This window comes from Aptenodytes forsteri, unplaced genomic scaffold (genome assembly GCF_000699145.1).
Source record: "Aptenodytes forsteri isolate BGI_AS27 unplaced genomic scaffold, ASM69914v1 Scaffold145, whole genome shotgun sequence".
Lineage (NCBI taxonomy): Eukaryota > Metazoa > Chordata > Aves > Sphenisciformes > Spheniscidae > Aptenodytes > Aptenodytes forsteri.
In genome coordinates this window covers 664,391-685,203 of record NW_008795122.1, presented here as the reverse complement: position 1 = coordinate 685,203, position 20,813 = coordinate 664,391, and the positions used below count along the sequence as shown (strand labels likewise).

At 44.5% G+C, this 20,813-nt stretch overlaps 2 protein-coding genes across 2 annotated transcripts in view; one reads left to right on the top strand and one right to left on the bottom strand.

Annotated features, from left to right (window-relative positions):
• Positions 1 to 544: 544 nt before the first annotated feature.
• On the top strand, positions 545 to 1,453 carry TSSK6 (testis specific serine kinase 6). Its single transcript, XM_009277127.1, has one exon. The coding sequence runs from the start codon at positions 545 to 547 to the stop codon at positions 1,451 to 1,453; it is 909 nt and encodes a 302-aa protein (XP_009275402.1).
• A 16,567-nt stretch (positions 1,454 to 18,020) lies between these two features.
• The window catches only part of MYO1B (myosin IB), a 100,903-nt gene continuing 98,110 nt past the window's right edge, over positions 18,021 to 20,813 (bottom strand). Inside the window, exon 30 of the mRNA XM_009277126.1 lies at positions 18,021 to 19,660. Coding sequence (XP_009275401.1) covers positions 19,537 to 19,660 — 124 coding nt within the window. The 3' untranslated portion in view covers positions 18,021 to 19,536. The remainder of the gene's footprint in view (positions 19,661 to 20,813) is intronic.

The window sequence follows — 20,813 nt, the reverse complement described above, 5'->3', positions numbered from 1 at the left end:
ACACCTGGTCTAAGCATTTTCCCTTGTAAAAATGCCCACATTGGTTCAGTCATGTTTAGCCACCTCAAAGCTCCCAGCTCCTATGAAAAGTCCAGCTCAGACCTCTGCTAAGTCACTGTGGTTATGACTCACGGGCTAAACAGAAGTGCCAGGAAATCATGTGTATCCAGCAAAATGGCTTTCTGCATCTGGCCTACTGATTGCTAGATGGGATTTTTCTGTGTTTAAGTAACAGCAGTTTATGAACAGAAACTCCTGGAAATGGCTTCTTTCTGAACCACTTCAGAAGTAAGAAATCTGGGGGCATTTATTTGATGGCCCAAACAGAAAGGGAGCGTTGGCTAGGTCACATCCAACACCTCCCCCGGCATGTGCATGGGCATGCCTGGCACACTCGTGAGTGGAGGGGACCCACCAGACACCCTTGTCATCTCACAAAGGCTCTGCCACGCAACACTCCATGCCATCACAATACCTGGGTGAGCCCTGGAGCCCACAGAGGCACCCGTGGGACCATGGGGGAGAGCAAAGGTCAACAGCTGCCATGCACCATATATTAAAACTTTCAAATCCTGGAGCAAAACACCAGCTTCAATTAAGCCCATCGGGATCATACATCATGCCAAAAACCAATGCAGGAGAGAAGCTACTTTGTGAGCTGGGCTACAGGCTGGGTCACACATTAGGGGAGGGCAGCTTCTCCAAGGTGAAAGCGGCCACGTCCAACAAATACAAGGGCCCCTTAGCCATCAAGGTGGTGGACCGGCGACGAGCACCCCCAGCCTTCGTGTACAAGTTTCTGCCCCGGGAGCTCTCCATCGTGCGCAAGATCCGGCACCCCAATATCGTGCGCATCTTCGAGCTCATCGAGGTCTGCAATGGGAAGCTCTACATCGTGATGGAGGCGGCAGCCACTGACCTGCTGCAGCTGGTGCAGCAGCTGGGGAAGCTGCCCTGCGTCCCCAGGGCCCGGGACATCTTTGCACAGGTTGTGGGGGCCGTGCACTACCTGCACAACCGCAACTTGGTGCACCGGGATCTCAAGTGTGAGAACGTGCTGCTCACCGCTGATGGCCGCCGGGCCAAACTCAGTGACTTTGGTTTTAGCAAGGAGGCCAACAGCTACCCAGACCTGAGCACCACGTTCTGCGGGTCAGCAGCCTACGCTTCCCCAGAGGTGCTGATGGGCATCCCCTATGACGCCAAGAAGTACGACATGTGGAGCCTGGGGGTGATGCTCTATGTGATGGTGACCGGCTACATGCCCTTTGACGATACTCACATTCGCAGCATGCCCCAGCAGCAGAAGAAAGGGGTGCTGTACCCGGAGGGGCTGCCCCCGCTGCCGGAGCCCTGCCAAGCCCTCATCGCCCAACTGCTGCAGTTTAGCCCAGCCTCCCGGCCCAGCGTGGGGCAGGTGGCCAAGAACAGCTGGCTGAAGGGGGACATCTGAATGAGGAAGTCCTCCCCAGAGATGCCGGGAGAGCAGTAACACTTTAGTGCAATCAATGCTGTAGTGGAAAAGCATTTCTGTGGTTTATTGATCATTTTGAGCCCTGGGGTGCCTGTATGTGGAGCTGATTGAACTTCAAGCACCAGCGAGACCATGTGCTCTCAGAAGGTGGTCAGATCCCTCCGCAAAGGAGACATGAGCCTGCTGCGGGTTAGGTTTCAGGACACATTGACCATGCTGAGCTAGTGGTAAGAGCAAAGCGTGGGGCTGCTTACACCAGCAGTGGCTGCCTGACCACAGGGGGGACCTGCACTGCTCCCGTTAGGCAGGTCGGGGCTCTCCCACAGAGCCAGCGTGGCCAGGGCAGGGTGGCGAGGTGCAATGTGAAACAGCACAGTCCTTTATGGTGCCTGCTCCCTAGTACATGTAATGAACACCAAAACTCCCACGCAGCTACCCCTCTCTGCTGCTCCCCACCCTCTGCCACTGTATGCACAGGGCACTGCCCAGGACTGCAGGAGGAAAGCTGTTCTCACATGGGTCTTGGCTTGTCCTCAACCTTGTTCACCACCAAACTCTATTTGAGCTGGTGGGAGGGGAGAAGTAGTGGTCCTGCAAATCGCTACTGCAGAGAAAATTTCACATTTTTTGTATACCACCGTTTAGATCTCACAGTGATAGTCACAGCCCAAATTCACAGCAGGATCTTTGCAGGCAACTGGACAGCATTACCGAGCCAAAAATTTTGGTGTGGGTTTGAGATCCACACCTTACGTTCAACTTCATCTTTCAGATATTGATTCTTACCACCATTTGAAATCTCTGCCAAAAGATATTTGATGAGAAAGAAATGCCACTGGCCATGGAGAACCTGAAATGGGAAAGAGATAAAGATACAAAGGAGAACTGCTTTGCTAACACCTGCTGTCCAGCTTCAGCGTAGAAAGTTACCAATTATTCTGAATGCAACCCCCAAAATCTACTACAGATCCTTACTGGCAAGTCTCATTTTCAAAGGGTTAACTGAAGGTAGGAGCTGGCATCTGATATGTGCTTTCATGAGATGTTTCAAAACCCCTTTAAATAATCTCCAATCTAGCTTCCACCAAAACTGAAATCAAACAGAAGATTGCCAGCTGGGTGGTCTGCCAGTCTTCGTGTTGCTGGTGCCACATGAGCTAACACACAGCCAGGCTACGTCTTACATGAACAAACCAGTGCACATGGTTCCGCTGGAAAAGAAGGAAACGTCTTTGGTAAAGCAAACATTTTAGGTCTATTAAAAGCAGCAGTTTAAGTAGAACAAGATGTGGCAGCAGAGCCAGCCCAAGGCTTTTCAGCATGCGGGCTACAGTGAATTTTGCCAACCCCAGAATGAAGATTTATTTTGCTCTCCTCCTTGCAGCTGCAAAATAAAACTTCATAGCAGCAGCAAAGTCCAAAGTAGACAGAGTAAGGGATAGGAAGGCTGTCTTGGGGCCATCCATGGCTGGGGAAACAGGCTTGGGAAGGATCAGGAGGATGCTGGAGATGGAAAAGAAGGAGAGAAGTCGTAAGGATGTGGGAAGCAAGGAGGCGGATTTTAGGGTAGTGAGATTTTCAGCAAGGCTCAACTCTCCTTTTTCTACTCTCCTTCCAACCTCCCTGTCAGCCTCATCTCTCTCCAAAGCCACCACCTTCCTTTGGGAGAGCTCCCCAGTCCCTACCCCAGGATATCCAGGTACCTTCTCATCTCCATCCCCTGCCTCACTCCAGCCCTTACTTACCTCCAAGTACTTCCCCACAACCTGGGAAGCAGAAACCTGGTGCCAGACCAGGTGCTACTGTATTGCCTCTCCTTTTGCTTTTGTTTAATTTTCTTTCATTAAAGACAAAGCTAATATAAAACGAGTTGTTCTAAAACCCAGACCCTATAAATCTCCCCTCAGCACTGTGTTCTCCTAAACAATTGCATCTGTTGAGGACATGAGTTAGGACAGACGACTAATGTTTTGCAAGGATGTACCCCCTTGAGTGGCTTGGGAAAGCAGCCGGGGTTCAAATGACAAGTGATTTGAACGAGCCACAGGAGGCTCGTAAGGCTGCCCCGCAGCCCTCGTCTTCTCCACACAGATGGCAATCTCACAGGACCCAGCACTAATGATCTCAGAGCAGTCCCAAGACTGTGAAAATAGTCCATTACAAATCTAATTATGCAGATTAAAAATAAAAATCAGAATTAAAGGCTCTGAACGAATTCTTGTCTAATTTACACCAATGGAAAATCAGTTTTGAAGGAGAGCAGAACCAGAGGCATTGAGCAGGCTGGGGAGGAGGCTCCTTGGCCGTGCCCTGGCAGTGGGGCCGGAGGCGTGCTCTGCAGGCATCCCTCCCCTCCTCGCTCTGTGCCGGAGCGACTCCTGAGGTCTCTGTGTGGGCTAAGCCTGGCACTTCCCTAGGCTTATATCGTCCTCGGGAGGGTAGAAATGCTTTTTAACCTTCCTGGGAGGCGCACCGTCGATGGAAGTGCCCCTTCCCTGACTGCCGGCAGGTGAGCCCCCCTATCCTGGCTGTAAATCACAGCGCCCTGCATTTATGGGAGAGCCCTTGAACTTTGAACGAGCACCCGAGGGAGACATAAACAGCTACACTGGGTTATCAATATCCCGATCAGTCCCACCGGAGTTGTTCTGCAATGTGACTCTGTCCTCCTCAGGCTGTTTGTAACATACTGGTGCGGTACGATCTGGAAATGAAGGGTCCTGTCCAATATCAGCACCGAATAAATAACTTCCTATGGGGGAGCTGATCACCATGCAAGATACACAATAAATATACTTTATTTAATCCTTCTTCAAGGACAAGAAGGGAAACATTCAGAGACTGTATAAGGCAGCTCTGCGGTACGCCACCATCTAGCTCCTGTTGGCTTACTACGTGGTCAGAGCATTAGCCCGTCCATAGCCCTGTCATCGGCTGTTGTCATGCCCTATGTCAGCCGACGGGCTTACTCTGTCCTCCAGATTTTTAAACCCATATCTTGAAATCAGTTAGAGGAACTCTCAAAAGGATGCTCAGTGGAATAAATTGTTTAGTATTTTCTCGAGGTATTTTCTAAGCATCTTGAAGCAATTTTACCCCATTTAATCTGAGAAGAGCGTTAATCATTTCAAAGACGTCTTCCAGACTTTTAGTATAGCTTTCCTCCCACTGCTCCTTTGTCCAAATTCAGCATCATCTTGCCTGAAATACAGTCTTTATTTTAGGCAAATGAAAGGAAGGGAGATAATTCACTGCACGTTGACATTAAAGCTCCCTTTTCAGCTAAGCAAAATTTGCTTTCAAGATGTTAGGTCGTAGCTGATGTGTCTGATAAACTTTAGGACTCAGCTATTTAAAAGTCTACACGTTACAAAACTGGAGATAAGTATATTCATGAATTGTGGGAAAACACTGCTGGGTAATCAAACACCTCATGTATTCCTGCATTAACTCTCGAGCTGGCTCTCTCAGGGCTGTACATTTCTGCCTCCAGCGAAGCTGGACTGCCCAGCCTGCAGCTAATGACCTGCTTCAATTACCCTTGGCCGAGCCAGCATGGGCAGGTTGGGTGAGAGACATACCTGAGTGACCCTGCCTCACTGGGAAGGAAAAGCTTTCAACAGGCGATTCAGCAAATAAATATACATCACACTGCTTGAATACATTAACCTTTCCGTAATTGCAGTCGTCAGTGCTAGCAGCCTTTTTTCTAGCTACCTAGTGTCCTTCTCTCTCTTTTCAAACCCCACGCTGTACCAAGTTATGGGTCTCCCATGCTCTTGTGTGCATCTTAACCCTTCTTCAGTTTAATATCTCCTCTTCTTCTCTTTTCATAGTCCATCACTCTGCGGGTCTCTACGCTTACCTGTCTGTTGGAAGAGATAGGGAGGGAGAAAGGGGGCAAACATTTTCCTGCCTTGAGCCATTTGATTAGATTAAGCATAATTTTAAAAAAGCTAACAAGAGGTTCTTGCCAAAGGACAGGATCCAGAGGCTCTTTGTGTGCATAAATTTTCCTTGCAGACAAGAAGCTTTCTGTGAAGAATATTTTCATTTTCACAGCACCTAGCAAACATTAATCCTTGCACTAGCACCAAGTGGTAAATACTATTCTCCCAATGTTATAGTGAGCAGAGTTAAGTGGCTTACCTCAAGCCAAGAGGATTTCATTTTACATTACAGTTTAAAATTTCCCTGGCCTCCAGTCTTCTGGTCAGATCATGACTCTGTCTTGAAACAATAATAAATTCAACAATATTTGATGGCCTGGAAAGACATTTGAATTCCCTCTCCCAAAACTGCTTCCAAATCATCTCATTTTATCTCATAAATGAATGAAAGAGAATATACTACAGAAGCAGATGGCTGGAGCTTCTTTTCCACACTCTGAATAAGGGTTCCGAATTTCTTTTAACTGCATTTAACACCCCTTTTCAACAGTCAAGAAGGAACCCACACCACGGGATGTAACGTGAGCCCAGGTTGCCCAGAGAGGTTGTGCCGTCTTCATCCCTGGAGGTTTTCAAGGGCTGACCAGACAAAGTCCTGAGCAGCCTGGTCTGATCTCAGAGTTGACCCTGCCTGGAGCAGGACGTTGAACTGGAGACCTCCGAGGTCCTCTCCCGCCTGAGTTACCCTGTGATCTACGAACCCAGAATTCTGCTATGAGGTGACAACTATTCTTTCTCTCACAGATGCACAGACTTCTCAATGATTTTGACTGCAAAGGTAATAAATAACTGTATTTTCTAGACCCTTGAAAATGTGGGACAGCAAGCGATGCCTGCATCTGCCAATTACGTTTTGGCTATTGTTGACTTCTCTTATAGGTGGCAACACGACATAAGCACCTAAAAAGACAGAGCACAGGGGTGAGCATGGTTGTTAGGTGTTTCTCTTTGAAGGTAAAGAGCTGCACAAGGGTGGGTGGAGTGTCTGTTCTCCTTCCTTCCTTCTCACATTATTATCAGCCACAGCAGCAACCAACAGATTCCTTGAAAGACATATGTGGTGTTATTTCTTTCTCTCAGCTGACAGATGTTCATTATATTCAGGTAGCACCTAAACATCACAGGAGCCCTACTGGGAGAGGTCCTGTGTACAGATGTTGTTATTGATCAATCCTGCCTCAGAAGATCTCACCTCTTAAATGAGAGAGAGGCACCTTGGCCACAGGAGAGGACCTCCTGGACCATGCAATCTGTAGGTGGCCTCGCAGAGAACAGACAGTAGGACACCACAGTGATCTGTTTGCCTCGTGTATTACCTAGCATCAGAGCAGCATTTCTGGGCAGCGCGGCTCACAGTGTGCTTTACAATACAAGTGATTCCTGCTAACAAATAGGAAACTAATTAAATGCCTCTTAGCGAACCAGTTTAACACCAATAATGAGACAAGGTCAATAGCAGCAGCAGCAGAGTCAGCATGGTAGCTGACAGGTTCACAGATCACCTTGCACCCTCGTAGGAGTGTATTTACAAAAGGGCTGGATCCCACCAAATGCTGAGAGCTCTCAAGTCCTACTAAATGGTTTTAAAGTAAATAGTCACTGAGGGAACTGAGCACCACCAGACAAGCCCTTAAGAAATAACAGACCCCTCCTTCTCCATATGGTCGCTTTGCTTATTCTCCATGTACCGTATTGACCCACTGGAAGCATAACTGGCAACACCATTGTTTTCATAATACTCTGCACAGCACTGTCATATCAGTATGTTCTCCAGAGAGGGACAAATGCGCCATTTCCATTAAAACCTTAATTAAAAACACAGCTTGAGCATTTACTGCAGCTGACTTGGCTTTAGCTTTAACTGAGACGTTGGCATCCCCAGCCTGAAGGCTGGTAAGATGTTGGAGTTCCACCACAAGTACGAGGTAGGGCGCAGCAGGTGGAGGCAGAAGAGAGTTTGCAAAAAGGAGAGGCAAGATTTGCACAGCACACTGGCTGCTGCGTCCTCCTAGCAGAGCACAGCGAACAAATAACCTCACCCAGGGGACACCAACGAAGCAGACAACGTTCTCATTAATTACAAGCAAAACACCAAAATACACATTATTATCTCAAATATACTGATAATCCTTGGCTCCTCATTTGCATGTTCATTAGCTTGTTAATGGGATACCTATTATGGAACCCCTAAAATACACAGTCACGCACATAGGCACCCGGTCATTTATTATAACAATAGCTTCTTCTCTTTCTATTTGACATATTTCTCCCCTCTCCAGAAAATGGTTCAAACTGCACCATCCAGGGCAAACCATAATTGATGAATAAATCTCGGGGAAAGCAATTTTGCTTTCTGTGCATTACACAGCCAATTATATTTTCCGATACTGAGAGCTGTGTTTATTTACTAGCGATGGATCCACAGAATTGCTGGAGGAAGGACCCATGGGAGGGTTGGACCTACTAGCAGCCTTCAAATGAATCCACACAGCCTTCAAATAAAGACACATATTCTTATAAGTAGGGGAAGAAATATCAAAAGCAAGTCCTTGTAAACAACAGGTCTTCAAACCACTGTGTCAGAGTAGAAGGAAACTACTCCCGGCAAAAGAAGCACCCGCCGTGCAGAGGGGTGGCCCGGGCACAGGTGAGGACAGACCTCCCAAGTCCAAGAAGGGAGGATGAGGAGGAATGATGCGCCCGGGCAAGCAGCGCGGCAGCGGGCAGGAGAGCGGCAGTGGTGCAGGCGGCTTGCTGGGGACAGGGAGGCAGAGTGCAGCCAGCCTGGGTAAGCAGGACAGTTGCTCATGTACATCACCACGTATTTCATTTCATCTTCACGGCAGAAAAAGCAACTTCAGTTTTCTATCTTTTCTTAGACTCTATTTCAGGCAGTGCCTGGCAGGAAGACATTCATGGAGACAACTGTGCTGGTGGTTTTGGAACGGAGCATCAGTCTGTCAGCAGATTGAATGTATTACAAACGTTATTCATAAGACATCATGCAGGATCTAAACTTCAGACCAAAAGCTCAGCACAAACTTCATTTCATTATGAAACTGGAGCCTTTTCATATTTTGTCTATAACATTGCTAAAACATTTGTGTTCTTCATGGCACCCTGCTCCATTTCTTTGGTTTTACTCTACCCCTGAATTTGCTGCGTGCCTCAGATTTTTACATGGGCAAGGAACAGCTGCACCTCAGATGCTTTGCTAGCAAAACTCCACGGCCACACAGCCCCACAGCAGTCAGGGAGGGCACAAAAATGGGCCTCAGCTGATGACCTGCCTGACAGCAGGGGACTGACAGAGGTTTTGGTAACTGGGTTGGTGGGTGCATGGAATTTCCCATCGAGCACAGAGCGTCGGAGGAGACTTTGGCATGTAGGACTGGGACTTTACCTAAGTGCATACGTTAAAACGCTGACTACTTCAATTATTCACTCTGCTGAAAGTTTAAATATAGTCTCCAGAATGAATGGTCAGATAAAACAAATCGCTATACGGTTGAAATCATCACCCACAAAAAGATCATCACAATTCATTGCTTAAGTTGAGCTCACGTTTCCAAGATCTTCCCCTAAATTTATTGGCAAGGAAACGTTAAATAAGTATACGTGGCTGCAGAGCTGCAATTCATGCCAGAATAGGACAGAATCTATAGCTAATTCCAGTATCAGAGAAATACAAAAAATGGCACACAGAAGCGTAGTTTTTGTAACAAGGACATTTTTTCCAGTAGTAGACAGACTCAGGTCACTTGTGCATATTTAGCGTCTGTCAAATGATAAGGGTTGTTGCCGGCTGGCAAAGCATACGTGATCTCACTCTGGGCACGCCAAACATTTCCACGGCTTGTCATTACCCAAAGCTTTTATCATCTCTGCCACCAGATCTGCGATTTGTTACTGCAGCATAAGCAGACCATAGCAAACCACCTTCTCTCACCACCAAAAAACCCACTTCCACTCATTAAACTATGAAGTTCTCAAGCGGGACCTGACCTCACCACACACTGCGGTGGAGGAGAGTCCTGGGACACTCGCTGGCCTCAACCCTTTTGCCTAGGGGACACAGAGTACCAAACCCTTCCACGGAGGTTAACACCCGGTTGCCCATGCACTGAGGAGGGAAGGGCAGTACTGTGCCTTGCAGAGCTGCAAGCAGACAACGTTGGAAAGAAATCAACGGTGGCGTAGGTTAGGCATGGTCAGTAGAGGACTGCTGCTCTCAAGGATGGCCCATTGTGTTAAAGATCTCTTGGTGTTATCACTGCATGTCTTGTTGAGCTAGCTTTCCCCACAGTTTAAAAAGAATGTTCTACCAAGACAAACTTGCAACAACCAGCGACACCAGGGAACAAACTATGAGGTTCAAGAAGAGTGGGAGACTGTTTTTCACGTCGATGGCTAGTGGTCAGTTCAGCTGCTACTGGGGCTGGGGAGGCTGGAAACGTGGTTGCTCGGAGCTGGTAAGAGGAAGAAGGGTCATAAGAAAAAAGCCCAGAGACCCATGGAAGGTTGAAGAACACACACAAAAAAAAGAGAGCACGTTGTGTCCAAAGAAAGTTCAACAATTTTCCCAGCTCATTGGATTGTGGGAACTTTGCTTTTCCAGGGAATAACTATGCTATTTTTAGCATTTTTATTATACAGTTTGTCACAAGCCGTCTCAGGAGACTATCAACAATCGGTTTCAAGCAGCATCTGACCACAAACACTTCTCCACATGTGATTTAGAACATCTGGAGCAAAGGAGTCGGCTTTCAAAGCATGCCAGCACTGCGCTGCCTCCCCACATTTCTTCTTCATCCTTCCATCTTCACATCCATTGTCGGACCGTGCGTAGAAAGCAGGCTCGAGAAGCCAAGCTCAGAGGCCTTGACAATACACCCGCGCTCTGCATTTGCTGCAAGCGCGCAGGGAGAGCGGACACTGCCTGCTTTGAAGAGGAGCGCGGCCGGGGATTGCTGGTGGCACATTCCCTGCATCGCCGAGCTGCAGTGATTTATACATCACGTCCCCTAAGGATGGGAGATGCGATTCTTGGCCTGGAGGTGGGCCAGCATGAGGACTCATGCCAAAGCGTGCACACTGCATATTGCATCCACAGACCCGAAAAAGAGGCGCATGCTTTGCTCCATTCCTGCTGTAGGCACTAGCTCTGTATTTGGTGCATGGATTTCTTTGGCAACCCGGGGAAACCTTTTCACCAGAGAGCTCTGGTAAGTAAATTGTAAATTCACAAAGCACTTCTTCAGCAAGGCTGAGGAGGGAATGGGAAGATATGAAAAAAGAATCCGAGCAAATAGCAGAGGAAATGACATTATGATCCCAGCTGGACGCTCTGTAATGATCTGCTTGGTGTCTGCACAGAAACCTGCATGAGAACGGGGAGAGGTCCAGGTCCCTGCAGAGCCGATGAGAATTTTATCATCAGCTAGAGGGGGGTGAAGGTTTCACAGAGCCATTAATTTTGCGTTCATCTTTAATTTCTCAGACTAATCCACACGGATGTGGTGCAATCATACAGTAGTCTGCATTCACACCACCTTCTGCCTTGCACGTCCGGCTTCCCCACGTGGCTTCCAAAAGCTGTGCTCATTAGGACGATTGCTGTGGTGCTACCAGCGCTCCCCAGCCAAATCCTGGTTTGTAACAATAAAGTCAGCCCAGGGGGAGAGAGAAATCTTGAACTGCGCTTTGTAAAGAGCTGGTGACATGGCAGCAGGATCTGTACCTACTTCTTGTTCCACTTCATATGTTTTCAAAGAACAGCTGGCAAAATTTGGGGATGTTTGTCTCTCTTAAAGGTAGAAAACCTGGGATTTTGGCACACTGTCTTTTGAGAGCTCACGAAGTCCTTGAAACCCATTGCGACCGCAGAAAGCACAACCGCTATCCCAGCGCGTGGTTTCGCATCATGCCTGAGCCGAATTCACAGCCCCCCATGTCCACTCCCCCCATCCAGCCCCATGGGGCCGTGCAGGGACCTGCGTCCCCCCAGGGAGTCCCTGTCGTGGGGTGACTTCTCCGCCCTTCTAGCACACGGCCCCAGCTCACCGCAGGGTCAGGTTTGCACGGCCAGAGCCGTGGGCAGGGGCCGTGGGCAGGAAGGACCAGACCACGCTGCTGCGGTGGCAGGAAACACACTGGTTCGGCTCATGCTGAAACATGAAACCACAGCCTCAGTTTTACTTTTCCAGCCATTTTTAGGAAAGAAATAGGTATAAATACAGGTCTTGTTTGTAGTTGCTAGGATCCATTTTGTTTCTTTTTTTTCAATACTAAGAACTGTTTTCAACTCCATTAGTAGTCAGTTCACTCTAAAAAAAAAAATAAAAATGAGGAAATTTGTCCCTCTGTGTTAAATTACATTTTTTTCATGAGGAAAAAGACATATCCTTAAAGCCACAGTGACCTTTATGTCACATTGCAAGTGCAACAATCCAAAAACAAACAAACAAACAACCAACAACAAAAACAAAACAAACAAAACCCCCAACAAAACCAAACGAAAACAAAACAAAAAAACCCCCTTGAACTAAAGCTTCCACAAGAGACCAGGCACTATCTCCAAGGAACAAAGTGGCCAAATGCCTTAGATAATGAGGAATTGCATCCAGCGGGCGTGCCAGGCTGAAGCTGTTCACACACCATGCACGTTTTCATTTCCTTGAAGTACATACGTTCACGCACCCTGGTTGAGGACACCAAAAGCAGCTTTCCAAGCCCCATGGTGAGAACAACGCTTCCTCAGTGCCACCCTGCCACATCCTAGCAAATGCGTTTCCCACCGATTAAAGTTGTCATCGGTATCGAATGGAGCAACTACAAACTCCAAAAGCCGCATGCTGAACCTCACAAGCTACCCGTGAAGCATGAGTAAGATGTCTGCCATTTTGACCGATACTCTGGTTTTGGAGCCCAGGTCTTCAAGACTGAAGAGGCAAAGCAGCTAAACCCTGAGGTAGGTGGCTGTGGTTTAGCAGTCACTAACAAACTCCTGATGCCTTGCAGCTCAAGCGCCTTTTCCAGATGCCTCTTACCCATACCCTGCTTTTGATTTGGTCTCCCTTCAGAAAAGATTTCCTGCTCCCCCTTACATCCCACCAAGTTCTAGAGATTCCCCTGCAAGTGTGACTGAGCCCTCGCAGAGATGGGCAGAGAGGTCTCAGGCAAAAGGGAGCTGTAGGACATGCTGGGGTAACGTGAGAGAAGGGAACATCTGGCAGTGCAAAACCCAGCGCGAGGAGAAAGCCACACCAAGGGAAGCCTCTAAATAACACCACGGACCAGAATTAGCACAGTAACACAAAAATAGATCAAAGGTACAACAGGCTTTGCTCCACCCTGGCTGGAGGAAGACACAGGCCCCCACCCATGACATCCCAGGGCCTGGCAGCTGGAGAAGACGCTCTCCTCTCTTTGGAAAGGGTTTACTCACCCCCTTTGTACAGAAGAGCCTGAAGATGTGACTGAAACTTGAAGCATGGATCTGGCTCACAGTCCCACTTCCATTCTGTTCTTTCGCTTGGTTGTTTTTTTTATCCCAAGAAATCCTATCTCCACCTCAACAGAAGGGAGAAAACCACCCAGGTAGGATCAAAACCCACATCCCAGGACCACATGGTGCTCGGGAGCCAAGCGCGTGCAGGGCATCACGTGAGTCAATACAGCAACGCTTTCTAAATAATAGCGTTCAAATAAAGGATGGTCAGGAGGAACATCTCTGTGCCAGTAATGGGCTGACTGTGAGCTGGAAACAATCGTACTTTTATGTCTCAGTGAGTTTGCTGTTGGTTTAAAAAAAAAAAAAAGCCTTTTTCCTCTATCAGAAATAGCTGAAATTTTTTATTATTTATTTTTTGCATTGTCCCCAGAACAGCTCATGAAAACTCAGGAACCTGCCATCACAAGGCCACAATCCCCATATAATGTTAGGAAGTTTGGGATGCAATCAACATTTAGGATCTTCCACTGCAAGCTCATCCACAACTTTTAGATTTTATTATTAAAAATTAAATGTTAATCAATAGCTTATGGTGATTTTGATCAGACAGCATTGCTTTGAACACCTCCAATTGGAGTCTTCGTGCTTAAACTTATGCCAAGGTCCCTTTCCATAGCTATAGCAGCATACAGGCAAGTAAAAGCACACATAAGTGTATTCGCAGCTACTTAATGCTCCTTTGCATGTGAATATAAATGAGTTCACTCCTTTTGGCACCACATATTCTGATGGATTCCTTTTTTCAGGCTACAAGAAGCACGTACAGCAACCTTGAAGGCTGTGTGCAGTGAATCAAGCCAGCAGGGACTTCATCACAACATCACTTCAAGTCGATTTATCTCCTAACAGGAAGAGACAGAGTGCATAGCAACAGCAGCTTTTCATGTTTCAGGCTTCAGTTTTGCTTTTTGTCAGAGTTTTGGGAAACACTGGTAATACTGATACAGCTAGCAAGTTAACTCGAAAGGGAGCAAAGCATCTTTCATTAAAAACAGCTCTTGGTTAGAAGGGAAATAAAACATTTCCTGTATGTTCAGCTGAAACCGAGGTGCCAAGATGCAGTGGTAGATAATGGAAGAAAATAACCTAAAAGAATACATTGCTGCTTTACCCTGGAGACATACGCCTCCCTTTATCGCTGCAGAGAACGTCAGAGGCAGGAGGGAATGGGGGCAGGAAGAAATCAGAACGGGATGAGAGCCAGGGTGGGAAACGGCAAGCAGCATCTCTGAGACCACCCAGCATCACGATACTGGTGGGGAAAGGATTTGTAACGTCCAGAAAGGACATTGCCAGGCCAGTAAAACTCACCATTCATTGTGGCAAAAAGCATCGTCTCCTATTTTCAGAGAACAGCCTAAAAGGCATTTGATGTTTCAGAGGGTGAAGGTGAGACTGGGCAGTAAAGTCCCGGGGGCCTGGGCAAGGACTCCTACAGGAGGACTCCCTGAGATCCCCAGTGCTTTGCCGAGTTTCCAGGGAAGAAGATTCCCTGGCCAGAGGAATATTTAGTTTTTCTCTTTTCTCTAATAATTAAAGACCATAAATAGCAGAATGTTATACAGCAAAGAGATCCCTACCTTGGGTTAAGTGCAGGGTGCAGCCTTGGAAATCAGTTGAGTTATTAAGAGGAGAGATTCAGATTCTTCAAATTTTCTTTTCATTCGTGAAAAAGGCTTTTGTGCTTCATACTTCGAAATTTTGCCTAGCCAGTTCACAATCAGATGTCAACGTCTTAAAAGTTTAGGATGAAGGAGGGAGGGAATGTGTTTCTAAAAATCTTTAGGACACTGTTTCATCAATTGATTATAATCAAAGTGAACTGCAATGCCCTCAAACTTTCCTAACTTTCATTTTAAGTTAAAGCCTGAATACCCAACTCATTCATGTGCGCAAGGGAACAGGGGCAGAACTGGTTCTAGCTGATAACCCATTGGGATTAAGTTTGGTATTCCTCTCACAGCCCCAGTCCTTTAAATAGCCCTAGCTTACGGTAGACAAATACAGCCAGACATGAATTACAAATTCATAGAAGCACTTTTTTCCTCTTCGCATTCCAGTTAATTTTTTGAGACTGGCCAAAACAAATCTGCCCGAATTTATGTAAATACATTTTACAAGAATTAACAGCAACTGTAAATTCACCACAGTCCTCCATCCTCTATACTCCACATCAAAAGTGCAGAAGAACGGAGAGATTCAGTGCTGCTGAATGAGCGAGTAGTGCTGTCGGCGTTATCCTGCAAGAAAGAACGTGGCTTTTCCATGCAGTGTATATATAGTGTGTGCTTAAAGCAGCGACCGCTCGTGTATATGATGTTTCAGCAGAAGCAAGTGCTGCTCTGCAAACGAACTCTGGCAAAGCAGCTTTTTTTCCATACGCTAACCCTCCCTTTACCTACATCTCTAGGAGGAAACACTCCAGTTAGTCATAAAATGGAAAGTCTCACTGTAACTGGGACTGACATGCAAATGCTGTTCTCTTTGAGGGAGGATGCCACTGCCGGAGTTAAGTCTCCTGGAACTACTTAACAGGTCACACAATTTCAGACAGACAGGTCTGTAGTTCAAATTAGCAAATACTGTGCTGGAATGGCTGCAAGATCACGCTACGTGCCAACAACCTTTAGCTACATTTAACTGGAAGGTCATGGGACAGTGACATAACATGTAATTATTTTAAACCATATGATTAAAAGCAGTATCCAAAGAATTTTGATCACTTTGAGGAGTTTTACAAACATTGGTAAAGAATTGTCCCCCCCGCTCAGAGTCATATGTCTAAGCTACAAAATACTCCAATAAGGATGGAAGCTAGATAGGAGGAAAGCCAGAACTCGTCTGTTAGTGACGCTAGAGATTACTTAAAATTCACGCTTGTCTGTATTGCTGTAAGTTGACAGCATCCCCATAAAACACTTCCAGTTCTGTCTCTGAAACGCATGTTTGTTGGGAAGTTCTAATGTCCAAAGAAGCATAGACGTGTGCATCTCCCTCCTGCCCATCGCCATCACACTACAGTGCAATCTTCCAAAATAACCGTGACCGTTTCCTATAGAATATGGAAAATATGTTGTTCTTCAAGATTAAGGATCTAAAAGCTTAAGAATTAACAGTGAATTTTACGCCGACTGGGGAAAATGATCTCATTTCATATAAAAATTTTTAATTAATTCTTCAATTTTTTTCCCACAACTATTTAGAAAAAGGCTCTCATTTTGGCAATGAAAGCAAACCTGGATTAAAACTGAAGATGCGCTTTTTATGATTTTACATTTTAGTTTCTTTCTTCCATAACTTGTATGATGAGCAAAAAGATACATAAATCAGGATAAAATTGTTAAGGATAAAAAGAAAAACATCACAAGACAAAACATGTGGAATACGATAGGTTTGGGGCTCAAAGCCATTTTTTAAAAATCAGGTTAATCTGGCTATTAATACTGTTCTTAGGGAATTGGTCCAAATCCTAATGTTAGGAAAGCTGAGTTTGCAGAATTTTCAGAGAAAACTATGTGGAGAAAAGGACTTGCACTGAAGAATTTCACTGAAAAAGGTTAATGTGAATCACTGGGGAAGACATGCTGCCTCTTAAGGAATCACATACAAAAAAAATTTCTTCTCTCTCCAAGTCACACACCAGTGTTGTGTATATTTAACCTAAAACCCAGTCACCTGCTCTTTTTAGATTTGAAGGCAGTAAGGAAGATACAGATATAGAGAAAGTATAGGTCTAGGAACAGAATTTTATTTGATTCTGGAAAGTATCATGCAACAAATCTCATTTTTTTTTTAATGATCCTTGCCCAGCTTTCAGGTGACAAATTAAAATTTACAAGTAAAAGGATGTGTAAGGTTAGCACCATAGGAAGAATAGTCTTATCTTTACAACTTCATTTGATAGACGGTTATAAAAGAAAACAGAGGAAAAGAAAAAAAAAACTAGGTGACCTTGCATTTTTATTTTCAACATCCTAGATACTTAAATCTAAACATCAAGACACCGTGCCTCTCCTAGCATATCTAAGTAATTCCTGTTCAGCAAAACTTGCTCTGTACATTGAGAAATATTTACGTGTCAAATGGTAACTATCACAAAGTACCAGCTAATATGCAAGGTAAAAATCTTAAAGGTCCAGAAAAAGAAATGAAACCACAGAAATCAAAGTGAGGAATTTGTCCCTCTTCCAGTCTTTTGCGGGTATGGCTATCATGACCTGCTGCAAAGATCAAAAAAATAAAAGGGATGTGTACTGGGTCTGGCTGGGACGGGTCAAATATCCTAACATTATCCTGTAATACCCTAATTTCATGGGCCAAATATCCCGATGTACTTAATCTAAACTCTCCCATTTCCTACCTGCAAGCAACTACAGGATTACATCAGACTTCAAATGTTTGTTTTCCTTACTTTTGTATTCATTTTAAAAATTTGCTCCTTGTGGTTCTTACTGTAAGGCTTTCAAGATAGTGAACAGTTTTACAAACCCTCCAATCTTTACCAAACAGGAATTCTAATACAGGATTTAGGAGTTTTAAACGCCATGTTATTATGTGCTGTCTCCTTAAGGCAATGGAATAATTACTTTGAAGTATCCTAAGTTTGCATTACAAATCGATACTAAGATTTCCTTCGTAAGCATCTCTAATTACAATACATGTAAAATTATTTACATTTTATTAAACTATTAACCTGACTCTATTATTAAAAGAAGGGTTCAAACTAAGATCATAAGGAAGAGGCAACTTTTTGTCATAGTTTGGGAAATACATCTTTTGATTACTCCCACCTTTCAAGGTCACGTGCATGGACTTTTAACAGCAATGTTAAAGCAACCAGTTAAAACAATTGTTTTGTATCCAAATCATAGCAAAATCATTTACTTTAATCCCCAAGCAAAATGCGGTATAACCCAAACCAGCTGTTTTTTTCAGACCGATAACCATTAGCACTAGAACATCTATTGCAGTAAATGCCGTTTTAACGCAGAGACCCAACGTTAATGTTGAACTACCCAGAGCAGCCTTCACAGCCAGGAGCGCTACGTAACTTTACCACCGGGAGAGTAACGAGACTCTGAACTTTTCTTTATCTTTCCTTTATTTATGCTTGGACTTCCAGCACTGCACATCAGATACCCAGGGTCTTAATCTGTCCTATATCAGACTGCAAAAATACAATGCTTTCTCAACTGTCCTTGCATCAACAAATCAAACACACATCCAACAAACCCTTCACTTGAGCAGTTACTTCTATCTAAAAATGCATCTCTCCTCTTAAGGATTTCAACTAATGCTTCTGGCTTATAAAAGATTAAGTGCAATCAGTTACACTGAAAGTTTATAATGCAGCTCTTGATTGTATTTTCTGTGCACGAATTTGCATCAGGCACACAAGTTATATAAAATAGTTTGGAGTACAAAAATATGGTTATAACATAGGAGTACCAAACAGCACAGAATTAGAACAGTTTTATTACCGTAATACCAATTTATATACAGACCCCCAAATTAAGGATTTTTTAATTCTAAGTATTCTTCCCAAATTGACAACTGTAGTGTACACTCTAAAAAACTGCAAATTAACAACACAAATCTATTTTAACCCCTACATTGTCTATGCAGTCTGCACCAATCCTCTCTCTTGCACACAAAAATGTATTATAAATAATTTTTCACAAAATGTCATGTATGTTTTATTGCACATTGTAAATGCCAACATCTAAAAGAATGGCTCAAACCTTTTGCTTGATAACTAACTGCTTAAATACCTAGCATTTACTTGTGTTATGAATACTACTGCATTCTTCAGGCTCTAATCTTAACTGATAATTTAAAAGAAAAAAAGCAGAACAGGAAATATGCCTCGAACTGTATAGCTTTTGTGAAAGAAACAAGCTTTTTTAATTTTACTGATTTCTACTGTATAAAGTCATTAAAAACATCTGACCTAATTAAAAATCCTGTTTCAAAATGTCTGCATTTTTTACTATAAAATTATGCATATAGCTGCTTGTATAATCATATATTCCTTCTGTTTTGCAGAATTAGATGTTCCTGTGCTGTATTGACTAAAAGATCGAGTTACATAGGTCCTAGTGTACACTATAGGAGTTAGTGTGTCGGTCTCCGTTCTGCCGGTCTCCCCAGCGGTGGCAAGCAAGGAGCCCATCAGAACACCAGAACAGGTCAGTATAAAAAGACACTGGGCACAAGCGGCCATCAAGCATCAAGGCCACGTATAGTTCCTGTTAAGCGGATCTCTAGGCTAAGGAATATGAGTAATTTATCATTAATATGTGGGTTTACGGTATGCTGCACTAAAATATGACCGCTAAACAAAGAGAATGATTTGTGTATGACAGATATGTGCCAGCTGGTAAAAATGCCTCACTGGGTAAAAATCTGCATTTTGAGGGTTAAAACTCTGGCATGAACAAAAAGATTAAAAAGTCGATTGATCAAATGTTTTGCCAAGGGCTTCTAAAGCTATTAGCCATCAACAGCTCCAGAAAGAGATAAAAACAGCAAAACCAAACAACTAAAATTGCACTATTACAAAGAAACAAGTCCGTGAAAGGGAGAGTCACCAGCTGCAGTTAAGGGACAGCCACTTCAAGAAGCCGATTGTTTTTTCGCTTGCAAGTTGGGATGTTGCCGTTTTTCTGGCTGCCTTGTATGAACTTCACACACACTTTGTCTTGTCTGAACTGGACCAGAAACCTAGGAGAGGGAATAAGATACATTTTAGTTAAAGGTGGGAAAAAACCATAGGAGGAGCAGAAGTCTTTTCCTGTTGGTTCGGAGCATCGCTCCAAAAGATGTCATTTTCAGGTCTGTATTAATAACTTAAGAGTTGGGGAATAAAAAAAAGCCATAGGTTATGGTACGGCTTGAGTCTCCTTCAGGTAGTGTCTCTTAATTATAGCTTTTTGCCTGTAACTCTGGACCTTTTACAATAGTTAGTTTGCTATTCCTTTAGAAAGAAGACAGTTTAAAATGGAATTTCTAATGTACCAGAAATGCAGTAAAGACTATTTCCAACTGCTTCATCGTCATCCAAAGGGACTTTTCTGTTTTCATGGAAGGAAGCTAAATACTTCTATAGCAACATCGGGAGCGCTCTTCTTCTGGTTTATGCTTAATTTAGTATATCTGGTATTTTAGCAGCTCTCATATTTCTAATCCTTAGTTAGCCTTTACAGCCCCCTGCTCGGCAATTGGGAAAATTCACTTCCTTCCCAGCAATCTCCAAATTTAGATATTTCCTACAGTCCAGGATAAATGAATCTGGATTTCACTCTTCACTTTTTACTGGAAGAGAAATTTCACTGAATGTGGAGAATTGCTTTAAAAACCCAACAGGCTCCTGTGGAGCCTCAAACTTCTCACTGATCTGGATAGCAAGATTAAAAGCAATAAACAGGGCAGCACTGCCTTTTGGCTCACACGCAGCGGTTGCTGACCTAAAAAGTCCTTTGTAATACAGCAGATTTTCCCTTTTAGCATCCTTAAAAAGTCCTCCAGCAGAGGCCAAAAACTTCAAAGAATTTGTTCTCCAGCCGGAAACCACAAATCAAGCTGACGGCAGAGCTCAGGGGAGGAAGTGGCCTCTGCTGCGCCGAGCTGCCCTTCGGTCCTGCTTTCCTGCTGAACAGCCCAGACGCTCAAAGATTAACTTCTTCGGCACTCCCAGCCATGCAAGCATCCGGAAAACGTGAGTAGGTCTTATGGCCATCATCTCTTGCCACCAATGCTGCATTTTCCTAGACCCGTTGTTCCAATATTATAAACAGTGTGTCTCTTATTAGACATACCCCTGCATCAACAGCATTTTTACTTATATAAGCTCTCTTTCCAAAAAGTAGTGTATAGT

Coding starts and splice junctions, on each gene's coding strand:
- TSSK6 (XM_009277127.1), top strand. CDS start 545: ATGCACCATATATTAAAACTTTCAAATCCTGGAGCAAAACACCAGCTT.